This window comes from Micrasema longulum, unplaced genomic scaffold (assembly GCF_059751315.1).
Source record: "Micrasema longulum isolate JH-2025_06_02 unplaced genomic scaffold, ASM5975131v1 h1tg000958l, whole genome shotgun sequence".
Taxonomy (NCBI): domain Eukaryota; kingdom Metazoa; phylum Arthropoda; class Insecta; order Trichoptera; family Brachycentridae; genus Micrasema; species Micrasema longulum.
Window position 1 is genome coordinate 229,535 of NW_028278149.1, and position 25,833 is coordinate 255,367.

General features: G+C 34.9%; 3 protein-coding genes across 5 annotated transcripts in view; 2 read left to right on the forward strand and 1 right to left on the reverse strand.

Annotated features, from left to right (window-relative positions):
• The window catches only part of pio (zona pellucida domain-containing protein piopio), an 82,487-nt gene extending 80,383 nt beyond the window's left edge, over positions 1-2,104 (forward strand). For all 3 annotated transcript variants that reach the window (XM_088232245.1, XM_088232242.1, XM_088232246.1), the window contains one exon: positions 1,778-2,104. In XM_088232245.1, the coding sequence (XP_088088371.1) occupies positions 1,778-1,978 (201 nt within the window). In that variant the 3' untranslated portion in view covers positions 1,979-2,104. The remainder of the gene's footprint in view (positions 1-1,777) is intronic.
• Positions 2,105-4,750: 2,646 nt separating this feature from the next.
• LOC148277894 (cytochrome c oxidase subunit 7C, mitochondrial-like) lies at positions 4,751-11,250 on the reverse strand. The gene is made up of 3 exons (XM_088232227.1): positions 11,044-11,250; positions 7,129-7,267; positions 4,751-4,893 (listed from the first exon to the last, which is right to left on the reverse strand). Exons 1-2 carry the CDS (start codon positions 11,137-11,139, stop codon positions 7,151-7,153), a joined length of 213 nt encoding a protein of 70 aa, XP_088088353.1. The 5' UTR covers positions 11,140-11,250; the 3' UTR covers positions 4,751-4,893; positions 7,129-7,150.
• A 2,177-nt stretch (positions 11,251-13,427) lies between these two features.
• LOC148277895 (protein CDV3 homolog) lies at positions 13,428-25,813 on the forward strand. Its single transcript, XM_088232247.1, has 5 exons — positions 13,428-13,751; positions 17,060-17,236; positions 17,783-17,944; positions 19,363-19,566; positions 20,071-25,813. The coding sequence occupies exons 1-4, from the start codon at positions 13,563-13,565 to the stop codon at positions 19,558-19,560; spliced, it is 726 nt and encodes a 241-aa protein (XP_088088373.1). The 5' UTR covers positions 13,428-13,562; the 3' UTR covers positions 19,561-19,566; positions 20,071-25,813.
• The last annotated feature ends 20 nt before the right edge of the window (positions 25,814-25,833 follow it).

A 25,833-nucleotide genomic window follows, 5' to 3' on the forward strand; every position in this document is an offset into this window, starting at 1 on the left:
TCACCATTTATTCCACACTTTTTTAAATATGATAAATAAATCATACAAGTACATTAATGAAATAAATTAATAAAATGGCAACACAGCTTTTCAAATATTCAAAATATTTATGCCACTTCCAGTTAATTCTTCTTTCTATGGTTTTATCTCCATGACACTTCAAAATTCAACATATTTAAAGCATGGGTGGAGTCCATGCCAAAGGTGTAGATTCCATAATAAAAATTACATGTGAGGTAGGAGATTTAGACAAAAAATAATATACAAATAAAATAGACAAGATTTTACAAATGATGTTTTGATTGGTAGATTTATTACAAATAGATGAAACTGCAGATTATTCAGTCCTTATTTTGGAAATACTATCACTCAATTTATTATACTTTGGACTGCATCCAAAGAAACGGTAATTTGATATGCAATTCTTTGTCATGTTTTAAGAGATCTGTGTTACAGAAAACTAATTTGTTCTCCTGAGATAATCAGGTGCAACTGTCCCTCCATCTCTTGGGCGGTCTTCAGGCGAACGTTGTCCAGGTGGGATTTCATTGACTGCAGCATACACAAGTCACTGCTCATTCTGCCCTCTGTCTCTCCAGTATCTCGGTCTGGATCTGATCCATCACACAATATCCTCTAATAGAGAAATATCACTTTTTTTTGCAATGTTAAAGTATTCATGGTCTATAAAAAAAGTACAAAAAATTTATTGCAGCTTTTCAGTAGCATAAAAAAATATTTTAAATTTTGAATTCCCACAAAAACGATTATTGCATTGGCCATGCCCCTAATACATCACGATTCATGTTCATTTTGAACTTTTTTGAAACCGTTAAAATTTTTATAGAACATTATCGCAAATCTTGATGTCACAATGAGGAAGTTCAGGGTTACTTATCCTTTTTTTTTAATTATCGTATTATCAGCGCTATGATTTTTTTAAGTTTTGTATTTCTGAAATAACTCCGCGTGTGACGTCAGAAGTTGTTCTCTGTTAGTTTTGCCCATTGGTTCATTTACGGTAAGCCAACCGGATATCCTTCCAAACTCTTGCATCATTGGTTGGTTCATATGAACCAGTGACGTCAATCATAGTGCGCTTTTATTAAAATATTTTTTATTATTTTTTTTGTACATTTTCAAGAAACTTTGCTGTACAATTTAATGCTCTAATTTTTACCGCGCGCAAGAAAACATTTTTTTATCCAATTTCCCGTAGGGCTGAAGTTCCTCGTGATAATGATAAATTGATAAATGACAAACATTCTTAACTCACTCTTTGATGCGCCTGAACTACTAAGCTTAATAAAATTAATATCCCAACTAGAAACCTCAGACAAAACTTTCATACCGATAACCATAGAACTAACTATGGTTTTCATTCCCCTATGCCCAGAATTCTTAGGTCTGCCAGCAAACATACCAGTCTTGATTTCTTTGATAACAAGTTGTCTTCTTTCAAACAATCACTGAATCAAATTCAATTATAAACACCTCCCTCCCGCTTCCACTCCCACAAAGTCTACTATAAACCATTGAGTCTTTCTAATTTTGTAATAATAATTTTCTATGTATAAATGTGTCCATAAAAATGCCCATGGGCGTATATATAAATAAAGAGAGGCAGGTTGGTTCTGGAAACTGGGAGGTAAAACAGTCTGCGCTGGCGCTGTTGGAAATACCCATGATACGCAGTGTTACACAGCCAACGTTAGATCACTTCCTTCTTAAAGAGGTTCTAATATCAATCAGTAATTCATGAATTGTAAATTTCCAGAATCCAGAGGACGCCATCTGCATTTCGCAGCGAAACTTCGCAATAGCAATCTGCATCGCTGGCCTCATTCTCATGCTTGCCGTAGTGGCTGCCATTCTCGTCATCCTTGCAAGGCGAAGGGGAGCCAAGTCCATCAGCAACACCGGTAGCTCCATATACAGCGGGCCTTACACCAACACGGGATACTCACATGACAGCTAGACACAAGATGGCTGACGATCCAAAATGGCCGACGATTCAAAATGGCTGCTCTTTCAAATTGAATTGAACCATAGACAGAGAACCTTGACATTTCAATCCTCCAGTTCAGTGTTAGAAAAGTAAAAAGAAGAGGTTTTCTCTTTATCTGATCATTTATTCAGATAATTGCAAAATACCACTAAGAATGATAAAGTCGAATTTTTTAAGAATTAAATCTTGGTATTGCTTGGGTCATCCTAAATATATACCCTAGCAATTTGGTGGTCATTTTTCCAATGTACTTGTAAAGAAGAACTGGGAGGTTGGTGAAAAAGAGACAGAAGAAGTAATCTGCCCTCCCAGTTCTTCTATATAATGGCGCCCAACGTGGGGCTCGAACTGCTTTTTCTTTTTTTTTTACACGTCTACTTGGTTCAATTCAACAGCCATATAAACAAATTATATTTTCTTAATATTCTTCTTTCATATCGCGGAGTATTTACGACTTGGTAACTTCGAAATCAGCATTTGTGAGTTACCCACTATTTTTTTATCCTCCTCTATGAATGAATGCTACGAAAAGATAAGTCATACATTCAAATGTTCATAATATGATTGTAACGAATCACTAGTTTGCCTACTAAGTTACCGAGTTGTAGTAATTTCCCCACGACATGATTGATAACTATATTTTTTCAACCAGCAAAATGCAAAAACTGGTATATATTATTTTTTGTTTAGCGATCGAGGTGTCGGTTCTTCGTACTGAATTGCCTATGGTACCTACTGTACTAACAGCCATTTATATATTTAATGCCATAGAAAAACCGTTCACATTTTATCTGTGGAAAACGGAATTTTATTCAAATATTTTTTCCTTTTTTCCATATTCATATTTATCGTTTTTCAAACCATGGTTTGATATTTTTTTACAATAAATTATATGATATGTATTTTATTAATATTACGATAGGTTTACGAACAATTGTTCAAATTGGTTGTCGATGATCGTTTCATAATTATTTCATTGAAAAACACTCTTTCAAATAACTATTTTCCTACTCGCAAAGTTAACTAATAAAATTAAACCGATAATGTGCCATTAATATTTTTTTACATTAAAATATTATATACAGTCAATAATGCCTCCTTTTTTTCAAATTAATGAAATTCTGGAACGACACCGACTTGAAACCATTTGAATATATTTTTAGAATTAAAATTTAAACCTAAAAATATTTTTTTAATAATGTTTGAGAATAGTGATATTTTAAACCGTCCAATAGTGCAATTAAAATGTGTTATATTATTCCAGGCTTTTTTTCGTATTTGATAAACCATAGAAGTTAGCATTACGAGTATTTGAAATACATAGATAAAACAAACGCAATATTATGTGAGTAGATATTTTTTAAAGTAGGTACTCATTATGTGATAAAAATTTGATTGTAATATCGATTATGCTCTATTGAAATTTATATGTATCAGGATCATAAAATTGTCAGTTTTTACTCAACAAAATAAAATATAAATATTTGATTATTGTTTTATTAAAAACCAAATGTAACGGACATACATCACGCCTGCATGAAACCCATTCTCTGTTATGGATGTGAATCACAACACTCGAGGCAGACATATCTTCACTCGATTTCATTCTTCGGGTTTTTTACCCGAGAGAAGACATCAGAGATGGTTTGGGCGAATACAAAATACTAGCCGAAGCACCGAATGACCTGCCGTTTTGCGATGCACGGGAGACAGGGCAGGCGAATTCGCTTCATTTGAGAGTAGATCATGTCGCCACATGTGTTATTTGTTAATTTATCGTGCGGATCACAGAAGACATTCAATTTGTCAGGAAAAATACAGATGCCAGTTTTATTTGAATATGGAATTTGTGAATTGTTGCAATGCGGTAGGTACTGCCAGGCTGCTCGGGTTCCTACTTCTCAAGGAAAAGCCGAAAACCAAAACACATAAACGGCAGTAAACATTCACACGTAACCATGCTGGCTTGGAAGCTCACAGAGCTTTCAAAACCATCAACGAAAAATAATATTCCTGCCGCTATCATATAAAGTTACCGCTAAAGTGTCTGCATTACTACCGCACCACACCGCATCCAATATCCAATCCTAATCACAAAGCTGAATGAAGAAAGAACTAAACGTCCGCATCATTCCCGCAAATAATATCTGGTGGAGCGAGGGGAATACTTCAACACAGGTGAGTCGATTTCCATTGTATATTAAGTGGCAGTAAATGTCCTTAATAACGTGTGTGTTGGCTGACCTTGCTGGACCATCTTGGATAAGTTCGTGCGCCCTCTAAGCTATCAAGGAAATAACTTTCACGCCTCTCGCGAGAGCGTCACCAAAATTATTACACCACATTGTGTTACTAAGAGTCCTTATAAAAATCGCTGAGCTCATAAAAACACGTCTAACCTTAGCGGCTGCCACAGACAATGTAAACAATGAATACAGCTGAAAATTTTGGCAAACCTTAAGGGCCTTGTATACCAACATAATAAATTAAAAAAATGACAATTGGACTCTCCAAACCCACAAAATTAAAAAATTCCCGTTATTTTCTGAACACACTTTGTATATCAATATGTTTCCAACAACAACACACACGGTATCACCCAAAAAAGAAACATATTGATAACAGTGACCGTAAAAAACTTTCGCACTTAATTACACCTCGTATATATTTTACCGTCTCAAACCTGGAAAATGAAAGCCTTATATAACCTTTTCAAGATGAAATATAAAATAAAACGTCAAATAGGTTATATTCTCTTTCAGAACAATTTTAATATTTACAAAAAAACATAAGAAATTCAATGTAAATTATATTATGTAATTTAAATAAGCGCTAACGTGTGTCTCTTGCTAATGTGTACTCCGCATTTTCTCTCCAAACAGCAACTGAAAAAAATAAACAATGGCAATTATCATGGATTTTTTTATTAGCTAATAAATTAATCTGATTTTTTCGATTTTTTTTATTAGTCAATAAATTGATCGAAAAAATCACAAGCCGATCGGTACTATTCTTATTTAAATCTGTTAAGAAGTAAGGGAGATATAAAGGATAAATTCTAGTAATTTGAATGGTGCCAAAAACAAACAATTCGTGACGTCTTCGGATGTTTTGTGATGTCATCAGTTTTTTTTTCATCAATGTCTATGGATTTTATTCTAGTCTATGGAGTATTGTAGATAGCTTCCTTTTTCTATGTGTCGTTTGTTTACATTTGCGTGTCCTGTCACTTATCAAACGCTACGAGTTGTGATTTGTATTTTTTAAGATAAATTGATAATTCAATTTAATATTTAGAAGAGGCTGAAGACCATAAAATAATAAAAGAAATTCGAGATGTAAGATGTAATCCGTTTTCACTTTCATCTGTCAGTGCCTGGAACTGGAGTGTAGAGTGGGTAAGGTGGGGGGCTTGAGATAATATGCACAGACAACTCTCCTTATATTTCTATCTGAGACCTGTGGCATTACCAACATTAAAATGAATGCATTATTCGGGAACTTCTGTGACAAAATTTATTACCAACTTACGAAACGATCGTTTTCGAAAGACCTTGTTTTCAAAACGAAAATAATTAATGAAAATATTAATTATAAGGGCTTATATAAACACTAGGAGAATCTTTAATTTGTAGAGTAGGTTAAATCCGATATTCCTCCTGAGTGATAATAGCCTATTATGATTACTTTTTACGCATACATCGATAACTGTATGAAAGAACGGTAAGATTTAAGAATGGGAGCAAAAATGAGTGCCATAACTGTCTTCTTCGTGCTTCTTGCTAGCAGCAAAGAAGACCCGCAATTATTGGTAACAAAAGTATACGATGTATGCGAGGGAAGCCATTTGCTTATGAATGTTGATAAATCCAAAGTGATGGTTTTTGAAAGGGATGAAAATATAACTAAATGTGAGAACGGAGATATTCTGAATCAGGTAGAAGAATTTGCGTGTCTGGGCAGTGTGTTAACTAGGGATGGAAAGACTGAGAAAGATATTGGAAGGAGGATGAGTGAAATTGTGTATCTCATTTAGTAAATGACATCAAAATTGTTTTAAAAAAAACACTATTTGAAATTATTTCAACAGAGGGAAAAAAAAATTGAGAAGGGAATATGGAAGTCTAGGCATTTACAGGGCTTATGACCTGTCATTGTCTGGTTTAAGTGGCCACTTTACACACTGTGTAACATTCACCATTCTGCCCATGTTTGAACATCCACATTTCCTCAACTCTTCCATCTGTTGACTTTTGTGAAGTAAAAGAACTGAAACCTTTATCATGTTGAACCAAATCACCTACTAGGCAATGCCTGAAAACAATTTCCCAATTTTTATACTTCTTCTTTTACCAGGTAGTAATTCAACAATGTTTGATTATGTCCAAATGCTTGCAGACTGGCTGGATTTCCTCCCTAGAGAGTTGTTCATATTTAAATTTATTTCAACAGAGAGCGAAAAAATTTTTGAGAAGGGAATACGTAGTAAGTATGAAATCAATGCTTTTACAGGACAAATAATGAAACATACTCCTCATGAAAAAAAAAGATATGAATTATTGATATATATATCATTGTCATATATATCATAACTATAAAAATAATACTAGTTCAACTTGCATGGACTTAATTTGTACCTTTCAATATGGTTGGATATTATAAATTTTCACTATGGTTGTTTTTAAGGATTCAATGGTCTCTCATTTAGGAAATGACGCCATTTAGGAAATGACGTCATTTAGGAAATGACGTCATTTAGGAAAAGACGTCATTTAGGAAATGACGTCATTTAGGAAATGACGTCATTTAGGAAATGACGTCATTTAGGAAATGACGTCGTTTAGGAAATGACGTCATTTAGGAAATCCAAAAGACATTGGTTCTGAATAGACGGGTATAGCCTAAATGAAACTGAAGTAATTATATGATAGGAGGAGATATTGCGTCCCTATAAAAAACAGTCAGCAACAAAAGTGTACCAGTATTATGTTAGTCGAATAGGATTTACTTCAAACTGCGGTCCAATCGGAAGAGAAATATTTTAAAAAAAAGAAGGTTATGATGTGTGTCCACTCTAGTAAAATTGCGATCAGACTAATATTATGTGGGCGAGTTCTTACCGAGTTTCTGTCGTGGAAGAGCCTAGCCCTTGAGGAGCTGGTGACGCACAATCAGGTAGGGAGCGGCCAGTCCAGAGCCGAAGAATACACAGAAATATGCCGTCAGCTTGTAGCGATTGCTGATGTCGAAGGGAAGATTCTGAAAAAAATTATCGTAAATCTAAAAGTTCAGCAATTAAAAAATATTTATTTATTTATTATACGGCACAAGTGCCTTTTACAATATAAAATATAACAATAATATAATGATATTGATGTTTTTTGTTGATATTTCTTTATAAAACTCCATAGTTAATGATTATTTATTTATTTATTAATGAAATCATACAGTCTTTATATAAAACAAGGTACAAAAGAACAATTTTAAAAAGTAAGACCAATTAAAGATTTCACACTAATGAATGCAGGAGGAGAGGGGAAAAATAATTTAATTCTAAAAAAGTAAAAATAAAAATATTACATAAAAAGTTCACAAAAAGGAGAAGACATTGTAAAGCTACTCTACTTTCCTCCCTCTCTCTCTGCTTCCATGAACATTTCAATTTAATTGTAAAAAAATCACAACCAACAATAAATTATTCGATGCAGGTAGTAGATGTAGGTAAGTATAAATTAAGAGTTGAAATCAAATGATTAAAATTAAAAGTAAAAGTTAAAATTGAAAGTTTAAATTAAAATTAAGTTAAAAGTTTAAATTAAAAGTTAAAATTAAGAATTAAAATTAAAAAGTTAAAATTGAAAGACAAAATTAAAAATCAAATTAAAAATTAAAAGTCAAGCAGGAGATAAATTTAAAATGTCTTTAACCGATCTGATAAAAATATGGTATTTACAATGTAGTATGTCGATGTCACTAAAACTGTCATTATAGGTAATCTGTATTCTTCGTAGAGTGCTATTTTTTAAATAATTAGTCATTGAGTTAGGAATGTCGAAGAGTACAGATTGACGAGTTCTACGGACAGGGACTCGATATGATATGATAAAATTATAAATAAACTTATCAATGAAACTTCTTGGTTTAGTTTTACTTTTTATTATTTTGACCTACGAGCGCTTTCGCCTAAGTAGGCATCTTCAAGACTGGAATGGACTGGACTGGACAAGGACTGGACCAGCCTTGAAGATGCCTACTTAGGCGAAAGCGCTCGTTGGTCAAAATAATAAAAAGTAAAACTAAACCAAGAAGTTTCATTGATAAGTTTATTTATAATTTTATCATAATCATTAATAATATAATGAGTTAGTTAGACGTACAAAAATTAACAACTAAAAAACAATATTAAAACATGGGTGTAAAAAGAAAATGAAAAATAACATGAAATATGTACACATACATGTATTTATGTCAGCATACAAAAGATATAAAAATATAAAATGAATTGACACCAGATCATTAGCGTAAGTAGCTTTTGCAAATAATTCGTTAATCGTTACTATAGAACATCATCAAATATTTATAAAGAGATGATTTGAATTCACAGAGACTAAATTAATTGAATCTTTTTGATAGTGATAGTTATTAATATAATTTCTATAAATAATATTGTGTTTAATGTTTCTGATATTATGTTTTCATACTATTTTGGATTGTATGTATATTGTATTACTGATATTATGTATGGTCACAAAAATGTTTTCAAAAATGTACCGAACCAAATGAGTTTCCCAAACTCCTGGGGTGGAATTCTTAATCTTCTCTACCCACGAGTGATTATTTATGGATTTTTATTTTTTGCATGCGTTTATCTATTTATTTATTTGACACTTTATTTACATATACAATAAATATACATATAAGGGCGGGCGTATTGCCTTAAGGCAATTTCTTCCTACCTACCCAAACCGTTCAGATTAAGAAAATTACAAATACATGGAAATATTGAATCTTAAAATTTTATACAAAAATTAAAAGCAAAGATTAACAAAAATAAATATTTAAAAAAATAACACTATACTATGAAGAGAGGAGAGGGGATGGGAAGGAAAGAAGAAGGATAAAGGAACAATTTAAATATTTAGATAGTGACATTTCAATCTTGACTTAAATGTAAATAAAGAAGGGGCGTCTCTAACATTAGTGGGTAGATTATTCCACAATCGAGCGGCTACTACTGTGAAAGAGGAGGCAAAAAAATTAGAGCGATGACAGGGTATTGAAAGGGTTCTCTCGTTACTAGAACGAAGAGATAGTCCGTGTTGTGAAAGAGGTTGGATGAGCTCTCTCAGATAAACAGGCGAAGTGGGATTATTTATAATATTGTGAAGAAGTGATAGAATGTGAATGTTTCTTCTATGCCTGATGCTGAGCCAGTGTAGTTGCGTACGATACTCGGTTATGTGGTCAAATTTGCAAAGTTTACACTTTGCTTCATATCTGACCACACTGATGATTATACGTCAAATAAATGTCACTTGAATGTGGCCTTCTGGCCTGTTGTGGTGTAATTAAAAATAATAAAAAAAAAACAGAAAACTCACATTTAATATTTGTGTTCACACCAGGAATCGAAACCCGGGACCTTCCATGCGTGAGTCAAGCGTCTTCACCACTACACTACGGAGGCCGCCGGGATATTTAATATATCATAGCTGTGTGGTTTTGGAAGCATTATTTTGAGTGACAGATTATTATTATTTATTTATTTTTTTAATGAGTAGTTGTGTTCTTATGATGTACCCAAACTATTTATTTATTAGAAAATGAGAACCAAGTTGTGGTGACCGGGGTGCGAAGCTCGGACCTCTGATCCCTGTGTCCGCGACACTAGCCACGGGACCACACCCCAGTTCATAGTTATATTTAGATTGCTCCTAACAGCAAAAAATGTTATATATTAAAAAGTATTATACAGGTGTTCTTTAAACCCTGTCACATCCGAAACCACGATGTTCAGTATGGGCACGAAGACATATTGGCATATTTAAAAAAATATTTAGAATAAAAAAAAAATTAAAAATTAAATATAAAAAAAAACTAGTTTTTGCTTATTTCTGCGGGAGAGAAGTGAGGGGAGCGCGGCGCAGTATCAGACTCCCCCCTCCTCGTTTCTCCCCTGCAGAAGTAAGCAACCAATTGCTTTTTTTGATATTTTATTTTTATAAATTTCGCCGGATTTCGACAAGTTTTCCTCTTCCTGAATCAAATTATGACCTCAGAGTAGATTTTCTTTGACATGTATTTTCCCTAATACAAAGGTCCGATAGGTATTTTGGAGCCATTTCATGAAGGGATTTGAATACTGTCCAGCAAAGCTTGTAATTTATTCTCTCTGGGCTTTTTAACCAATGCAAATCCCGAAGATGTTGTGAGATGTGAGAATATTTTTTTACTCCCGTAATGAGCCTTGCTGCTGCATTGAAAACAGATTGAAGTTTATTAGTTTGATATTTTGGGAGATTGGCGTATATTCCATAACAGTAATCTAGACGCGAAACGACATAAGCATTTACAAGAGCTTTAGTTGCATTTATAGGAATATTTCTTCGCACGGATTTGATCTGTCGGAGATGGAAGAAACCAGCACTTACCGTTTTATTGACCTGAGAATGAAGAGAAATGTAAATGCCTAGGCATCCCTATTCCTTATGCTAAATATTTTTCATCTTTGTTGCAATATCAATCAAGGGTGGTGAATGATACAATGTTGAAAAATGAACACCTATATTAGAGACAGGAATTTTCCAGTACATTTTTTCGGTTCCGTTAAGATTTTATTTTTCATTTTGTAGAAAAATTAATAGAACATTGATGTGGGAAAACTCAAACGGCTACAATACTATGCATAACGCGCTCATTGTTATATTAAAATTCATTTAAAGCTCTCGTTAATATTGCATTAAAAAATATTTATTAAACTTATCAGGGGCAAGGGATATTGACAGATTATATAATAACTTTTGAATGGTTCATACCTCGCCGGGAGTGCCGCCGTGGTATCCTTTGGTGAGCATATTAGGGGCGACCTTCCTGGTCAAGGCATTCGCGTTGCGGGCTAATACGGAGAACATCTTGGAAAATTGAAAATTACACGAATACTCGCGGACGTCTACAATAATATTCGGTTCGGTAATATTCTGCGACAAATGTGATGTCTAGAGTCACGGAAATCCGGATGTCATAGACTAAAAACTTAAATAAAATACAGAAACTTAGAAGCAAAAGTAAAAACTACTAAAGTCACAACTGACTTGGAGATCTCTGTAGAAAAACGCAGAGTGGATATTTAGAGAGATGAATTCGGCGATAGGCTCTGGATAATGCCATCTAAAAGTACAAACACCGCCCACAGTTTGGACTTCCCTACGTGGAAAGTTCTCAATAGACTAAGGGTAGGGTGTCAAGGTGCAAATACAATCAACGAAGGTGGGGTTTTCTGGAGGGATGTGACATGAACTGTGACTTTGGAGAGGTGCAGGATGATCCTCATCTGCTGTGATGTCCACAAATGCAGTTAACTTGTGATGATAATGATTTGAGGACGGCCACTGACAAGGCGATATCTGTCACTGCACACCGGAGTGGCAAAGTTTAAAGTCCGGATCCGATCAGTAAGTAATAGAAAATAAAATTATCATCATCATTGTCGTTCCCCTAACCACACATATTATTATTATTCTAGTAAGATTGTAGAACATTGCACGCATAAGCAACGTCTTCATTAAAATGGAATGTATAAAACCCTATGGAATGCACAAGTTGGTGGCTTTCCAATTTTAGACGCATAAGCAAGGATTATAAGCATGATCCTACTCCAACTGCTTCAGGTAAGTGAAATACCTCCACCAAGTAAGACCGTATACGTTTTCGCAATTTTCTTGCACAATTAATAATTGATTATCAATAATATTATTCATCAGGGTAATTCATATGGCACCTACAAATTCATAAATTTTCTAAATGGGGTCTAGAATTCAATTCTCCGTGCGCTCAATAGCTTCAAGACTTTTAATCAAACTCCCTTTTCTATGAACAATTTTTTTGTCAGATTCAACCATAATGTAAATATAGGCTATATTACTTACCATCCATGCACTCTGTAGCTGTTAGACGTGCTGTAATCTAGCTCATATCTGTTATGATTGAATTAGATCATAATCATTCATTGGGTAAGGTGAAATTATGTCTCACGATTTGAGATTCAATCCAATTGCATTATGGACTGTATTGGAACATCAAATGTTGCATAATACACTGTATCGATACTCCAATTACAGCCCATCAGTGCTCATTTATAATATACACGAAGGTAAGACGTTCAGTCCACGATGATGGTGCTAATTCACAAATTTTGATTGCAATGAAAGCCATTGAGATTTCCAACAATTAACAACATTTTGTCAGTATTTGAGTTTTGGGTTTGTTTTAACATGTAGAGTGAATGAACAGTGCAATTAGAGCTTAAAAGATTCATGATGTGAATGTTGATGAATTTAGAACACGAGGAGGACCGATACTGCGTGAAGATGGACCAGTCAAAAGTTGAAATAATCGGTGCGCGTGTATGAATGTAGAGAAAGCGAGGTCTGTATTTTGAACCGCGTTTTCTGTTATTTGCGGATGACTTAAAACTACTTCTGACGATTTTCATCTTCTCCAAGCAGATATATCTAATATATCTGAATGGAGCAGACGAAAGAAACTTAGGCTTGATGTTTTCAAGTATTCGGTCACTTCCTTCACTAGGGCCCAAAAAACTCTATTTTTCGCTACGAAATGAATGACCAGAATTTGATACGAACATCGAATGTTATATAAGGATCTGGGCGTTGGATTTGTGAGCACCCTGGCATTTCATGAATACACAGAGACAATCAGGTATAATGCATTGAAGATGTTAGGATTTGTTCTGCATACTGCCAGGGTTTTTGAAGATAAAACAGAAACCGAAATTTAGTTTCGGTTTCGGCTGAAAACCTTGTTTTGGCCTTGTTATGCTAAGACATATTGATATGGCATTATATCCGCATGATGGTTTGATTTTTGTTAGTATAATGTCCGTTTCTAATGAAATCTAGAGCGGAATAATAAATTTGGTTTTATTGTATTTCAAAAAATCTGATTTTTGTTTTTCGTTCCATAGAGCAAATCATATGTTTTTTAACGCCGTGACTGCAGCACATTTATTCGCGTAGGTTTCACTCCCCGCCAAAGACAAGTCTGCGCAAAACATATTTTAGTAATAGTTATATGACACTTCAGCAAAAAAGATTAGTTGTGTTATGAATGATACTTGTTTGCGCTTATTTGGAAACATTATTTTTATAAAGTTTGATTTATTTAAATCGCTAATCCCCGTGAGGACCGTTCGAGACACATGTAGTATCGCCGACCGATATTCGTCGGCCGACTTTCGGAGACATTTCTTATCAAGTGATTTATTTCTCGCGTTTGTTTTGTAGAAACCTATCAGTTTAAGTAGTTCGTTAGCGTCATGGCAGATCTAGACGACTTCTTCGCGAAAAAGGACCGGAAGAGAGGGAAAGCGGTGAAAAAATTCTCCACTCCCGAGGAGATAGTGAAAAAAATCGAAGACACAAAGCAAAAAAACGACATAAAAATTAGGAAAGACCGCCAGCCAGGCCAAGGGCAGGAAGGAGAGGATGGAGCAGCCATGCCTGGGGTAAATCACCACAAAATACCACCATAATTACGTCGCGTTTTCAATCAATCTCGTAATTAAAGCGGCGATGCATTCCTTGTCAGAACGACACACGTATGGTAAAATACAGCAGACGTCATGATTTCACAATATGATTCAAAGAATCTCGATGAATTTGCATATTTTTAAGATAAATATTTCTCCTCGAGATCGCGGAGATTTTTTTTATTCCTTCGCGAGTTGTTTTACCGTCGAGTTTTGACATTTCATTGATAACGAATTTTAAATAAAAATTTTAGGTTATTCTTAATTGATTCAAAAGCTAATTGCGTTAAGGAAATTAAACACATGCAACATGTTTTTCGAAGCGCCGGGAAACTTAATTTATTCACTATTAATATATAGAATAGATCATGTATTAAAATAATTTTCTGTAATATTCCTACGGAATTTTTGACGAAACCCGCGTCGAACAATACAATTTTTGTATTAAAATTTAACCTGTTCTCCGCGTTCAAAATATTTCATATCATCCCCGCTGCGCGACATGAAATTGACTTTATTTGTCAGTTTAAAACACTTGATGAATACTTCAACTACGAACCTTTTTTTACAATAAATTATTATTATTATGGATAACTAATATAGCGCCATTTTCGTAATAAAATACCTCAAGGGCGCTTTACATAGTGTCTCTATTGTTAAATTAATTTAATTGAAGCTTTTAAATTTGTAATTTAATTAAAACAATTTATTTTGTTGTCACATGCTACGGATTTATTCAAATGATTTAGAGTGGGTTTTAAGGTTGCCGCAGCGAGACTTATTTTTGGATCTCTAAGTTTAGTCATATCACTCCACTACTTCGGGAATTACACTGGCTACGTTTACCACAGAGGGTGGAATACAAACTCTGTTGGCTTATGTATAAGTCACTGCACAACTCAGCTCCGGAATATCTAAGGGAACTATGCATTCCAGATGAACTAGCTGACAGACGTCTTACGCTTAGATCATCTACATCAACGTCGAAAGGAAAAGTTATTATACCTGTACGCAAACAGCGCACTAAATTTGGCGAACGCGCATTTGCGGTCGCAGGCCCTACGGCATGGAACGCTCCCCAGCAGAGGTGCGAAACTGTGAGAGTGAAGTGATGTTTCGGAAGAAACATAAAACCCACTTGTTCTCTAAATCATTTGAATAAATTGTTATCATGTGGTGACAAAGAACATTATTTTTCTTAAATTGAAAAGTTAAAATTAAATTTATATCTTTATATAATCACTTTGTAAGGCGCCCTCGAGGTAATATATTACGAAAATGGCGCTACATAAGTTATCCATAATTATAATGGTTCCCAGCACTACATACTACAAGAACGAATAGAAATGTGCCTACTGCTGACTGCGACACGGTACAAATTACTAGTACTTAAACACATACTTTTTTCTACAAAACAGTTTACCCTGAAGATGGCTCCCGCAATGGTAGCCGAAACGTCGGAACAAATCCAACACACACGGTATCACCCAAAAGAGAAAGATATTGATAACAGTGACCGTGAAAACCCTCACACCTATTTGACTTTTTCTTGTTTATAATCTGAACAATGATGCTAGCTATGAGAGATTGTGGAAGGAAGGATATATTAGAAGTAAATTATCAATAGCCTATAAAACCAAAAAACAGCAATTAATTGTGTTTTTTACTTGAGAGATACATTTGAAACTATTTTACAACTTCAAACCGCTCTCCCGAACAAAATTCAACATTTAAATTAATTTCAACAAAGAGGGAAAACATTTTTGAGAAGCTAATATGGAATTCTAGGCATTTAAAGGGCTTATGACCTGTCATTGGCTGGTTTAAGTGGCACCATTCTGCCCATATTTATTTTATTTTATTAACATAAACGGCAAATCTGCCTTTTACAAACATTTATAATACTTATAGACTCAATCAATCATTTTAAGACTATTAATATTATAGATGTATTTTTACCTCTCTGTAATTTTTTTTAATTACAATAAATTTGTGTAATTTGAAAAATAGCCAAAATATACTGCTTCTATTGATTTAATACATTTTCATCTAAATTCTTAATTTAAAACTTTTATTGTAGTGTTCATTTGTTTACAAATATTTACACACGGCAACTGTGTTGATTTTAAACACTTGAAAAATATCTATTAATAAAGTTGTGTTTGAGTAAATATGGCAAATCGTTTTGCACCTCACCATCATTCCCTAATCCACGTCTAATGGTGCATCGGTACATCCTCTTCTTCGTTTATTGGCTTCCTCACCTCCCTACTGGGCAGGGCTTCCAATTTAAACAGATGGAACATTTGAAGAAATGTAGATGAATAGGCCATGCCTTTATGGGATTTTTTGTTTACTATTTTATTGTTAATATGTATTTCATTGCTATGTAATTAATCCCCTCGCCTTTCTTCATAGTATAGTGTTAATTTTCTTTTTTAAATATATTTATTTTTGTTAATCTTTGCTTTTAATTTTTGTGTAAAATTGTAAGATTCAATATGTCCATGTATTTATAATTTTCTCAAACTGAACGTTTTGGGTAGGTAGGAAGAAATTGCCTTAAGGCAATATGCCCGCCCTGATATGTATATTTATTGTATATGTATATAAAGTGTCAAATAAATAAATAAATTATCCTTTATTTTTTAAATTCTCTGATTTTTACCTCTTATGTGTATTGTAAAAAAACAAAAAATTAAATAATAAATAAAATAAAAAAACATAGAATATATAAAGAAAAAAATATAAAATGATAATACATTCATACTAATTAACATTTAATGCAGTTTTTACATGTGTTCAAAAAATTGCACCCACATGATAAAGGTTTCAGCTCTTTTGCTTTGCAAAAGTCAACAGATGGAAGAATCGAGGAAGTGTGGATGTTCAAACATGGGCAGAATGGTCAATGTTACATAGTGTGTAAAGTGACCACTTAAACCGGCCAATAACAGGTCATAAGCCCTGTAAATACCTAGACTTCCATATCCTTTTCTAAAATGTTCTCCATACCCGTTGTAATTTATTAATCTTAATGACTCCCTAGGAAGGGAAATTCAGTCTTTTTGTCTACAAACATTTGGAAAATCTCAAAATATTGCTTCTGTTGGAATGACGCAGTCATGTTTTTAATATCTGATCCTCAACTAAAATTTAATTTAATAAACTTCAAATTTCTATGGTACTAAATTATCTCCATATATATTTATGCACTCGAGGACTCAAATAAATAAACCAGTATTGGCTTTGAAATATCAAAACTGAATTGTTTTCGATTTCAGGACGAGGACGAGTGGCGGGAGTACGAGGTGGCCAAGAAGGACTACACGGGACTGAAGATCCAGCCGCTCACGGGGCAGGAGCAGCGCGAGGGGGCGGGCGGCGGGCACGAGGGGGAGGGCCCGGGGGGCCCCCAGCCCGGGGGGCCGGGCCGGCAGGGACCCTGGAACAAAGGCAACGTGAGTAACAATCTATTGCGAATGCAGTCAATTTGTAGAATTCCTTTTTAAAATTTGGTGAGGTATCCAAAATGAAATACTTTTATTTTTTTAAATACACAAGAGTGATATATGTGATTGTCTGAGTTCATTCTATAACAGTCATTTAAAATTAATTTGAAAAATATGTTATTGAGAAATTTTTATAAAAAAAATTGTAAGATTATTTACAGTTCATATTAGTTCTTAAGATGTTATGAACTAACTTAATAAAGCATAAATAAGCCTATCTCTATTTTACAACCCTAAACGTGAACGCAAGAAGGTAAAAAATATTTGAGTTGTATGTGAAAAAAATTGGCGCATGGTATACAAAATGCTGGCCACCACTGCCTTAGGCTGTTAATAATTAATCAATAACGTATGTTTCTCCCTACGTGTAAAAGGCGCAAAGTGTTATTTATTAAAACAGATATTTTCAACGGCAAAATATCTAATATTGATCAGAAACGAAAAGTCCAAAGAAGCTAGAACACCCACCAATAACGGTTTCACTGTCGATTGCAGGAGCCGTCGGAAGGCGGCAAGGAGGAGGCGCCCGCCGCCCCGCCCGCGCCCGCGCCGGCCGCGGCGCCCGCGCCCGCCACGGGCGGCTACATCCCCCCCTCCCTGCGCAACCGCCCCGCGCAGGGGCCGGCCCCCGAGGGGGGCCTCCGGCCGAGGGGCATGGTGAGTAGAGACCGCCTATTTTTTTTTCCCTTTTCAGGATTTCTATCTGAGGGTAGCCATCGAATGGACAGCTCTCGTCTAGGATTCTGGTTCTAATTCACTTCAAACAAACCATTACGCCATTTCCCCGTAGGGGTAAGCAGAGAAGATAGAACACCTCATCACTCTGTCTTTGCATACAGATCTCGCTTCCTCTTCATTCATACATCTTCCCACGCACGCACGCCGATTATTCCTTCTCTTGACATATCCATCTTTAAGTATTTGATGGACTCGATCGAGCCATGTCTTCTTAGTTTTCTGTATCCATCAACATTCACATCGTAGATTCTTTTAGCCGTTCTTTCGCTGTCCATTCGCTCTACGTATCCGAACCAACTCAGCACCCCTTTCTTGATTCTGTCGATAATGCATGTCTCAGCCTTACGTAGTTCTCGTATCTCGACATTTGTACACCTATCATACATCATTTTACCACTCATTCGCCCGAGGGATCGCATTTCGACAGCATTCAACCTACTTTCATCATCATTTTCCAATTCCATACTTCGCTCCCATACATTACAGTTAGCACTAGAACTCCGTTGTGAACTGCTAATTTTGCCTCCTGCAACAAACATTTGTTTGCCAAGGTAGATTTCAGTGCACCGTTCACCCTGTTCTCATCACACGTACAGAGGAATTATATATAAATATAAAGAAGATTAATAAAAAAATTATAACGGACTCAGTATTGATGTAGACATTTTTAACTGCCCGTTGCATTTGTACAGAAAATTTCTTCATGGGGTCGATTATTTGGGATAGTTGCCGAATGTGCATCTTGAGCGGTTTATGCTATGTATATGTGCCGCATGTAATGTATATGTTTGTGTGTGTTTTATATGTGCGTTCATGTGTGTGCGTGGATGGCTCGGAGTGTACATTTGGTATTTTTATTTATTACCTCCATGGAAAACGCAAATGTCAACAATTATTCTTTTCTCACTTAAAATTCTTATTTATTTTTTGTGTTTAAATCTTTTGCATAATTTATGAAAACTTAATTGATCTTTTTAAATTGTTTTTTTTATACTTTTTACGTATGACTATGTTTTCTGAATAAAAATAAATAAATTAAAAAAAATAATAAATAAAAAAAAAAATTATTTCTAATATTTCTTTCCTTTCATTTTTTACTAAAACCATTTTTATTAATTTTTTCATACATTTTGAAGAAACTTACCTGTACAATTTAATGCTCTAATTTGTCCGCGTGTCAGAAAACTTTTTTATATCCAATTTCCTGTAGCACTGAACCTCCTTATCGGATGGCAGATACCACTATGTATTCTCTTTTTCTTTTTTTTTCTCTTAGTATGAGCATTATAACCTGTACATCCGTTTGTATTCTAAATAAATAATGGTCATGTTTGCAGAAAATGCACGCGCCGGACATCCACAGCGAGGAGTACTTCCCCACCCTGGGCGGCGGGGAGAAGGAGAAGAAGGCGGCGGCCGGGGGCGGAGCCTGGAGCAGCTCCCCCCACGGGGGCGGCGGCGGCGGGGGCCCGCGCGCCGGCCCGCAGCCCCTGGCGCTCGGGAACCGCTACTCGTCGCTCACCGACGACAGCTAGCCGCGGGTGAGACTTAAAAGACGTCAGGAGCTTGTATAGCACTGGCCCCCATTTTCAGAGCAAGAATAAATCCCACTGAGAATTGAACCGGCACTCGATTTAGCCACTGTGAATAGGCCGGGCCCCTCGGTCTGTTATGGTGTAAAATCTTAAATAAGTCTTTTCTTTCCTAAAAGGGTGATAATTTGATATGAATATTACTAAAATTAGTGGTTAAAAACAAAGTTCTTTTATTTATTTATTATAAAAAAGTAATATTAGCGTTCTTATAATTTACTCAAATATTTCAATTTTGGTGACCATTTTCAACGAGGTATAAATAACTCACTATTAGAAAATAAAATAAAATCAAGTTGGGGTAGAGTGGGGTTCGAACCTCGGATCTCTGATCCGTGAGTCCGCAACACTAGCCACGGGACCACAACCTGATTCTATTCAATTATAATGACTGACCACAAAGGTAAGTGCTTAAATTATAAAATTTATAATTTTTATTTTGTTTGATTTCAGGTAACTTGGGGCTGTCGTAAATTCGTACGACCATAGCTAATCATCAAAGCGGTCGAAACGTCGCATCCACGCAATGTGCTAATTGTGTAACTACATACATTATACATATATATTTATATTTCAAAAACTTTTGCATATATTTATAACTAATCCACGCTAAACTCTCGTTGATCGCCACCCCGACCGGGGGCAATATCAGGCTCGAGGTCTCACGTTCGAGTTCCCGCGAGGTGTATTTAAAACCGCGTTTTTTCACCGCAGCATTTTGCGCCCCCTCGACGGGCGCCCGAAGCGTAAGACGGATCCTCTTGCCTTCGAGATCGGAGTGCCGATGCGGCGCCCTGTGCGCCATTAAGTGCGGGCACTCCTTAAAATAAAGTTTGTAATTTAATGCTCTTTATGTAATACATAAAAATAATACGATAGCCACAACATTCTAAAAACAAAGTAATTCTTTTCATCACATTATATTTGTTGGTGGCTTTGTATTTCATGTCATTGTAAACTTGCATACTTTTTGTTCAGTCAACATTGTAAACTTACATTCTTTTTGTTCAGTCAACATTGTAAACTTGCATACTTTTTGGTAAATCAACATTGTAAACTTAAATTTAGTTCAGTCGATGTTGTAAACTTGCGTACATTCGGTTCGGTTAACATAGTAAATTTGTGTACATTTTGTTCCCCTGACATTGTAAACTGACACAATGTATTGTTGAGTCAACATCGTAAACTAACACGGATCTTGTTCAATCAATGTTGTAAACATACCATCTCCTTGTTTAGTCGATTTTGTAAACATACACGCATTTCATTTGATTGGCATTGTGTAAACTAATATGCATTTTGTTCAGTTATCATTGTAAACTCACGTACGTTTTGTTTCAGTCGTCATTGTAATCTTGCATACGTTTTGTTCAGTTGCCACTGTAAACTTACGTATGTTTTGTTCAATTGCCTTTGTAAACTTACTTACGTTTTGTTCAGTTGCCATGGTAAACTTACGTACGTTTTGTTCAGTTGCCTTTGTAAACTAACATACGTTTTGGTCAGTTGCCATGGTAAACTTACGTACGTTTTGTTCAGTTGCCATGGTAAACTTACGTACGTTTTGTTCAGTTGCCTTTGTAAACTTACATACGTTTTGGTCAGTTGCCATGGTAAACTTACGTACGTTTTGTTCAGTTGCCTTTGTAAACTTACGTACGTTTTGTTCAGTTGCCTTTGTAAACTTACATACGTTTTGTTCAGTTGCCTTTGTAAACTTACATACGTTTTGTTCAGTTGCCTTTGTAAACTTACATACGTTTTGTTCAGTTGCCATTGTAAACTTACGTACGTTTTCTTCAGTTTACACTGTAAACTTGCATGCAGATTATTCAGTCGATGTTGTTAATTTATATACCCATCTTTCGGAGTGAGAATTTCACAAATCTATTACTGTTTTATTACTTTTATAAATAAGATAATGAATCAAAGAATAGTTTTCTAACAAATACAATAATTTATATGTTTACAAATTACATTGTTTTTCATGCATTTCTTAGATATTTTTTCAAAAACAAATTACCCGCTGGTCGGTCGGTTGGCCAATGAGACTATTTTTTAGAAAATGTTTCAAAATGGCGTCGGATTCGCGAGAGTTTAGCCTGTAATAATATTATTAATAATACTGCTTCGAAAAAACTACGATTATATATAAATGTAAAAATGTTTAAAATTACCGTTAAAATTAAATGAAATTCACAGTATTAGAATAAATATTATTTTTCCTTCTGAGATATTTCAAAGCATTTTTCAGCGCGATTACGATGCGCCATTTTCAAGGTTAACCCAGCCACTACCCGTCACATATAATTAACTTCATTATATGTAAATAATGTGGACTATTTGAGTTCTTGCCGTTTTTTTTGTGAAAATTAACTCTTTATTTTGGATATAAAAAAGATTCATCACACGTGGTAAAAGAGCATTTAATTGGACGCCCAAATTTCTCAAAAATAAACTACTTAGAATGACGTCACGAGCTCACTAAAGCAACCAATGATGGAGTGTTTATGGGAAGTCAATCCACCAATCAGCAGAAATCACCGTAGGAGACTTGCGACATCACAGACGGTGATTTTAAAATACAAAACTTAAAAAATCTTAGTTCTGATGCATAAAAATATAATAACAACAACAACATACCATCACGCCGTTTCTCTGTAGGGGTAGACAGAGAGGATAGAACGCCATATCTCTCTGTCTTTGCATACAAACCTCGCTGCCTCTACATTCGTACATCTTCTCGTGCACGCACGCCGATTATTCCTACTTTTGACATGTCCGCCTTCAAGTATTTGGTGGACTCGATCGTGCCATGTCTTTCTCGGTCTTCCTCGTTTTCTGCATCCATCAACATTCGCATCGTAGATCTTTTTAGCCGTTCTTTCGCTGTCCATTCGCTCTACATCCATAATAACATTTTTACGGATAACTTATATAGCGCTATTTTCGTAATATAACACCTCAAGGGCGCTTTACAAAGTGATTCTATAGAAAAATAAATTTAATTGAAGCTTTTAAAAGTGTAATTTAATCAAAACTATTTATTTTGCTATGACATGCTACGTATAAAATAAAATTTAAAAACTACCAAACGTCCTCATTCGAATCCGGCTACCCAGCCCGGCACCAGTACAGGACAGACGTTCCAAACTAGCGCTGGGCTCTGCATTGTATCAATGCCGCACGGGTTAGCGGTAACCGTGTCGAATCGCACGTTGAAAATGCTTCGAAAAAAAAATTGTATGAAATTAGTCGCAGATTTTTCGCCCGAGTTATACCAATATTTCTCTATGAACGCATTATAATGAAACAGAAAGTTGAAGACAGTTGTTTTGAATCGCCGATTATTCTGATATTCGACATGCCTGTCTTCAAGCATTTAATTCTTGTATGGCTGTGATGCCACACTAGGCTACATACGATACACGACATTTTATAACTCCATAGAATTAAAAATAGTCCAGAAACCGCACACGAGCATCAAACAGAGGGCGACTAAACTACTCAAAAATTAGTAGTTTTACGTTTTGACCCATTAGTTTCTTTGTAGACGTCGCTCAGTACGCAACTCCTGATTTGAATTCAACTATGCCGTGTTGTGTCCTTTTACAGTGTAGAAATACTGCTAGGATCTTAAAGAAACAGGATGGTATCACATTTCATGTGTAATTAGCATATGCATGTGTATGTAGCAAATTTTCCATTTGTCAGATTATCGAAGAAATCAAAATGGACATTTCGTTAGTGTTGCCAGGGTAGTAAATTTTTTTACCCTAATTTGCTCATCTAATGAGAGAACTAATGAAAATTGGACCTCGGATTAAACAATGCTGTGGTGGACATTTGACCGAAATTATTTTTCAAACATCAAATATTATTTAACATGATATAAAAACATCCGTTTTATGTAAAATAAAATTTGTTTTATATTTTATGTTCAAAGTTCATTAATTCAAATGACCTTTTACTTATCTACTTCTTAACTTACCTTACATTTGTCTTATGATTATGTTTTTTCCCATCGTGTAACATTACACGGCGACATCTCAAGCGCGCGCGGCGAAAGTGGGGCATAGTGGGGAGATTTTTGGACCAAAGTATTCAAATATGATTCTACGCTCCTTCTGGACTATTCTTAATTCGATGCATAACTCTAATTTTTACAAATGATGAAGTTGAGTTTTTGCAATCTTCAAATGGACATTTTCACACAGAATTCGGAAAGTAAAATTTCTATAACTACGCTGTATTTAAATACAAAAAATATTTATACTTGCTACGCGAAGAATGGAAGGGACGCTACTTTGAGAAAATAAGGATTTACTCCATTTTGAGATTGTAAAGAAGTTTTTACAAATAAATTATTAGGATTTTTATAAAAATTTACCTAAAGATACGCGGTCTGGTCCCGAAAGGCCGTGTTTAATATTTGTGCTTTATAAATTATTCTAAAAGTCTAATTTAACAATGTTTGAGTATGTCCAAATGCTTGCAGACTGGCTGGATTTCCTCCCTAGGGAGTTGTTCATATTTAAATTTATTTTAACAGAGAGGGAAAACATTTTCATCAAACATTGCCAGAATGGTGAATGTTACACAGTGTGTAAAGTGGCCACTTAAACCAGCTAATGACAGGTCATAAGCCCTGTAAATGCCCAGACTTCTATTCCCTTCTCAAAAATGTTTTCCCTCTTTGTTGAAATAAAATTTCTTTAAATATTTGAAGCATTTTGTGGTTATTATTATTATTATTATGGATAACTTATATAGCGTCATTTTCGTAATATAATACCTCAAGGGCGCTTTACAAAGTGATTATATAAAGATATAAATTGAATTTTAACTATGAATTTATTTCAACAGAGGAAAAACATTTTTGAGGGGGAAATATGGAAGTCTAGGCATTTACAGGGATTATGACCTGTCATTGGCTGGTTTAAGTGGCCACTTTACACACTGTAACATTCACCATTCTGCCCATGTTTGAACATCCACATTTCCTCAACTCTTCCATCTGTTGACTTTTGTGAAGCAAAAGAGCTGAAACCTTTATCACGTGGGTGAGATTCATCCGGCTGAACCAAATCCCCTACTAGGCAACGCCTGAAAACAATTTTCCAATTTTTATACTTCTCCTTTTACCAGGTAGTAATTCAACAATGTTTGAGTATGCCCAAATGCTTGCAGACTGTCTGGATTTCCTCCCTAGGGAGTTATTCATATTTAAATTGTGTAAAGTGTAACCACTTATATTTTTAAATTATCCTACCAAAAATTGACTTAAAAAAATCATAGCGCCGATAATGCAATATACAGGGTGTTCTTTAAACCCTGTCACATCCGAAACCACGATGATCAGTATGGACAAGAAGACATATTAGCATATAAAAAAAATATTTAGAACAAAGAACTTTTTTATAAATAAAATATTTAAAAAAACAAATTGTTGCTTACTTTGAAGTGAGGGAGCTCGGTTGTTTGTGTATCAGACGCCCCCCTCCCCCCTTGTTTCTCCCCTGCAGAAGTAAGCAACCATTTGATTTTTAAAAATTTTATTCGTTCCAAAAAAATATTTAAATGTGCCAATATGTCTTCTTGCTCATACTGATCATCGTGGTTTCAGGTGTGACGGGGCTGTATAAAAATAAAAAAAATAATTGGCTACGTTAAAAAGAAAAATAGACCCTGAACTTCGACTCTACTGAGACTTAGTTTGACATTTACAGAAAATAATATTTATCGTTTTGAGCGTCGTTCATCACTCAATACAAATAACCAACGAAAAGTTATAAAATCCTAAACGACTTGATACGCGTTGGGCATGAGTTAAGTGTCATCATTTTTGAGGGCTCAGGGCGTGTCCGTGTGTATAATATGTCAATGGCTCTGGGCCTGCTGTGGTTTTCTCAATTCCTGGCCTCGCCTGTGAGCCGACGAAGTACAGCCTTTTTATGTCGACAATGTTAGATAAGTCTATTCAACATATTTTAAATCGAAATAACTAGCCGTTATTTGTATAAATTTTCAACGTGCGATCTTTGACTTCTTGAAATATAATGTGTTCATAAAGAAATGCTCTGTAATGTTTAGATTGGTTCCTCTTGCATTTATTTCCAATGTGCTCTTTATAAGTAAATTTGTTTTTGTACTATCGTTGATAAAATAAAAATTGTTTTTATATGAACAATGAATTTAACTGGCGTTTTATTTATG

Bases quoted from the DNA above. Each gene is read 5' to 3' on its own strand.
- LOC148277894 (XM_088232227.1), bottom strand. From the start codon at position 11,139: ATGTTCTCCGTATTAGCCCGCAACGCGAATGCCTTGACCAGGAAGGTC. The intron at 7,268-11,043 runs GTATGAACCATT...AATTTTTTTCAG, and splicing joins ACGGCGGCACTCCCGGCGAG to AATCTTCCCTTCGACATCAG.
- LOC148277895 (XM_088232247.1), top strand. From the start codon at position 13,563: ATGGCAGATCTAGACGACTTCTTCGCGAAAAAGGACCGGAAGAGAGGG. The intron at 13,752-17,059 runs GTAAATCACCAC...TTTCGATTTCAG, and splicing joins ATGGAGCAGCCATGCCTGGG to GACGAGGACGAGTGGCGGGA. The intron at 17,237-17,782 runs GTGAGTAACAAT...TGTCGATTGCAG, and splicing joins GACCCTGGAACAAAGGCAAC to GAGCCGTCGGAAGGCGGCAA.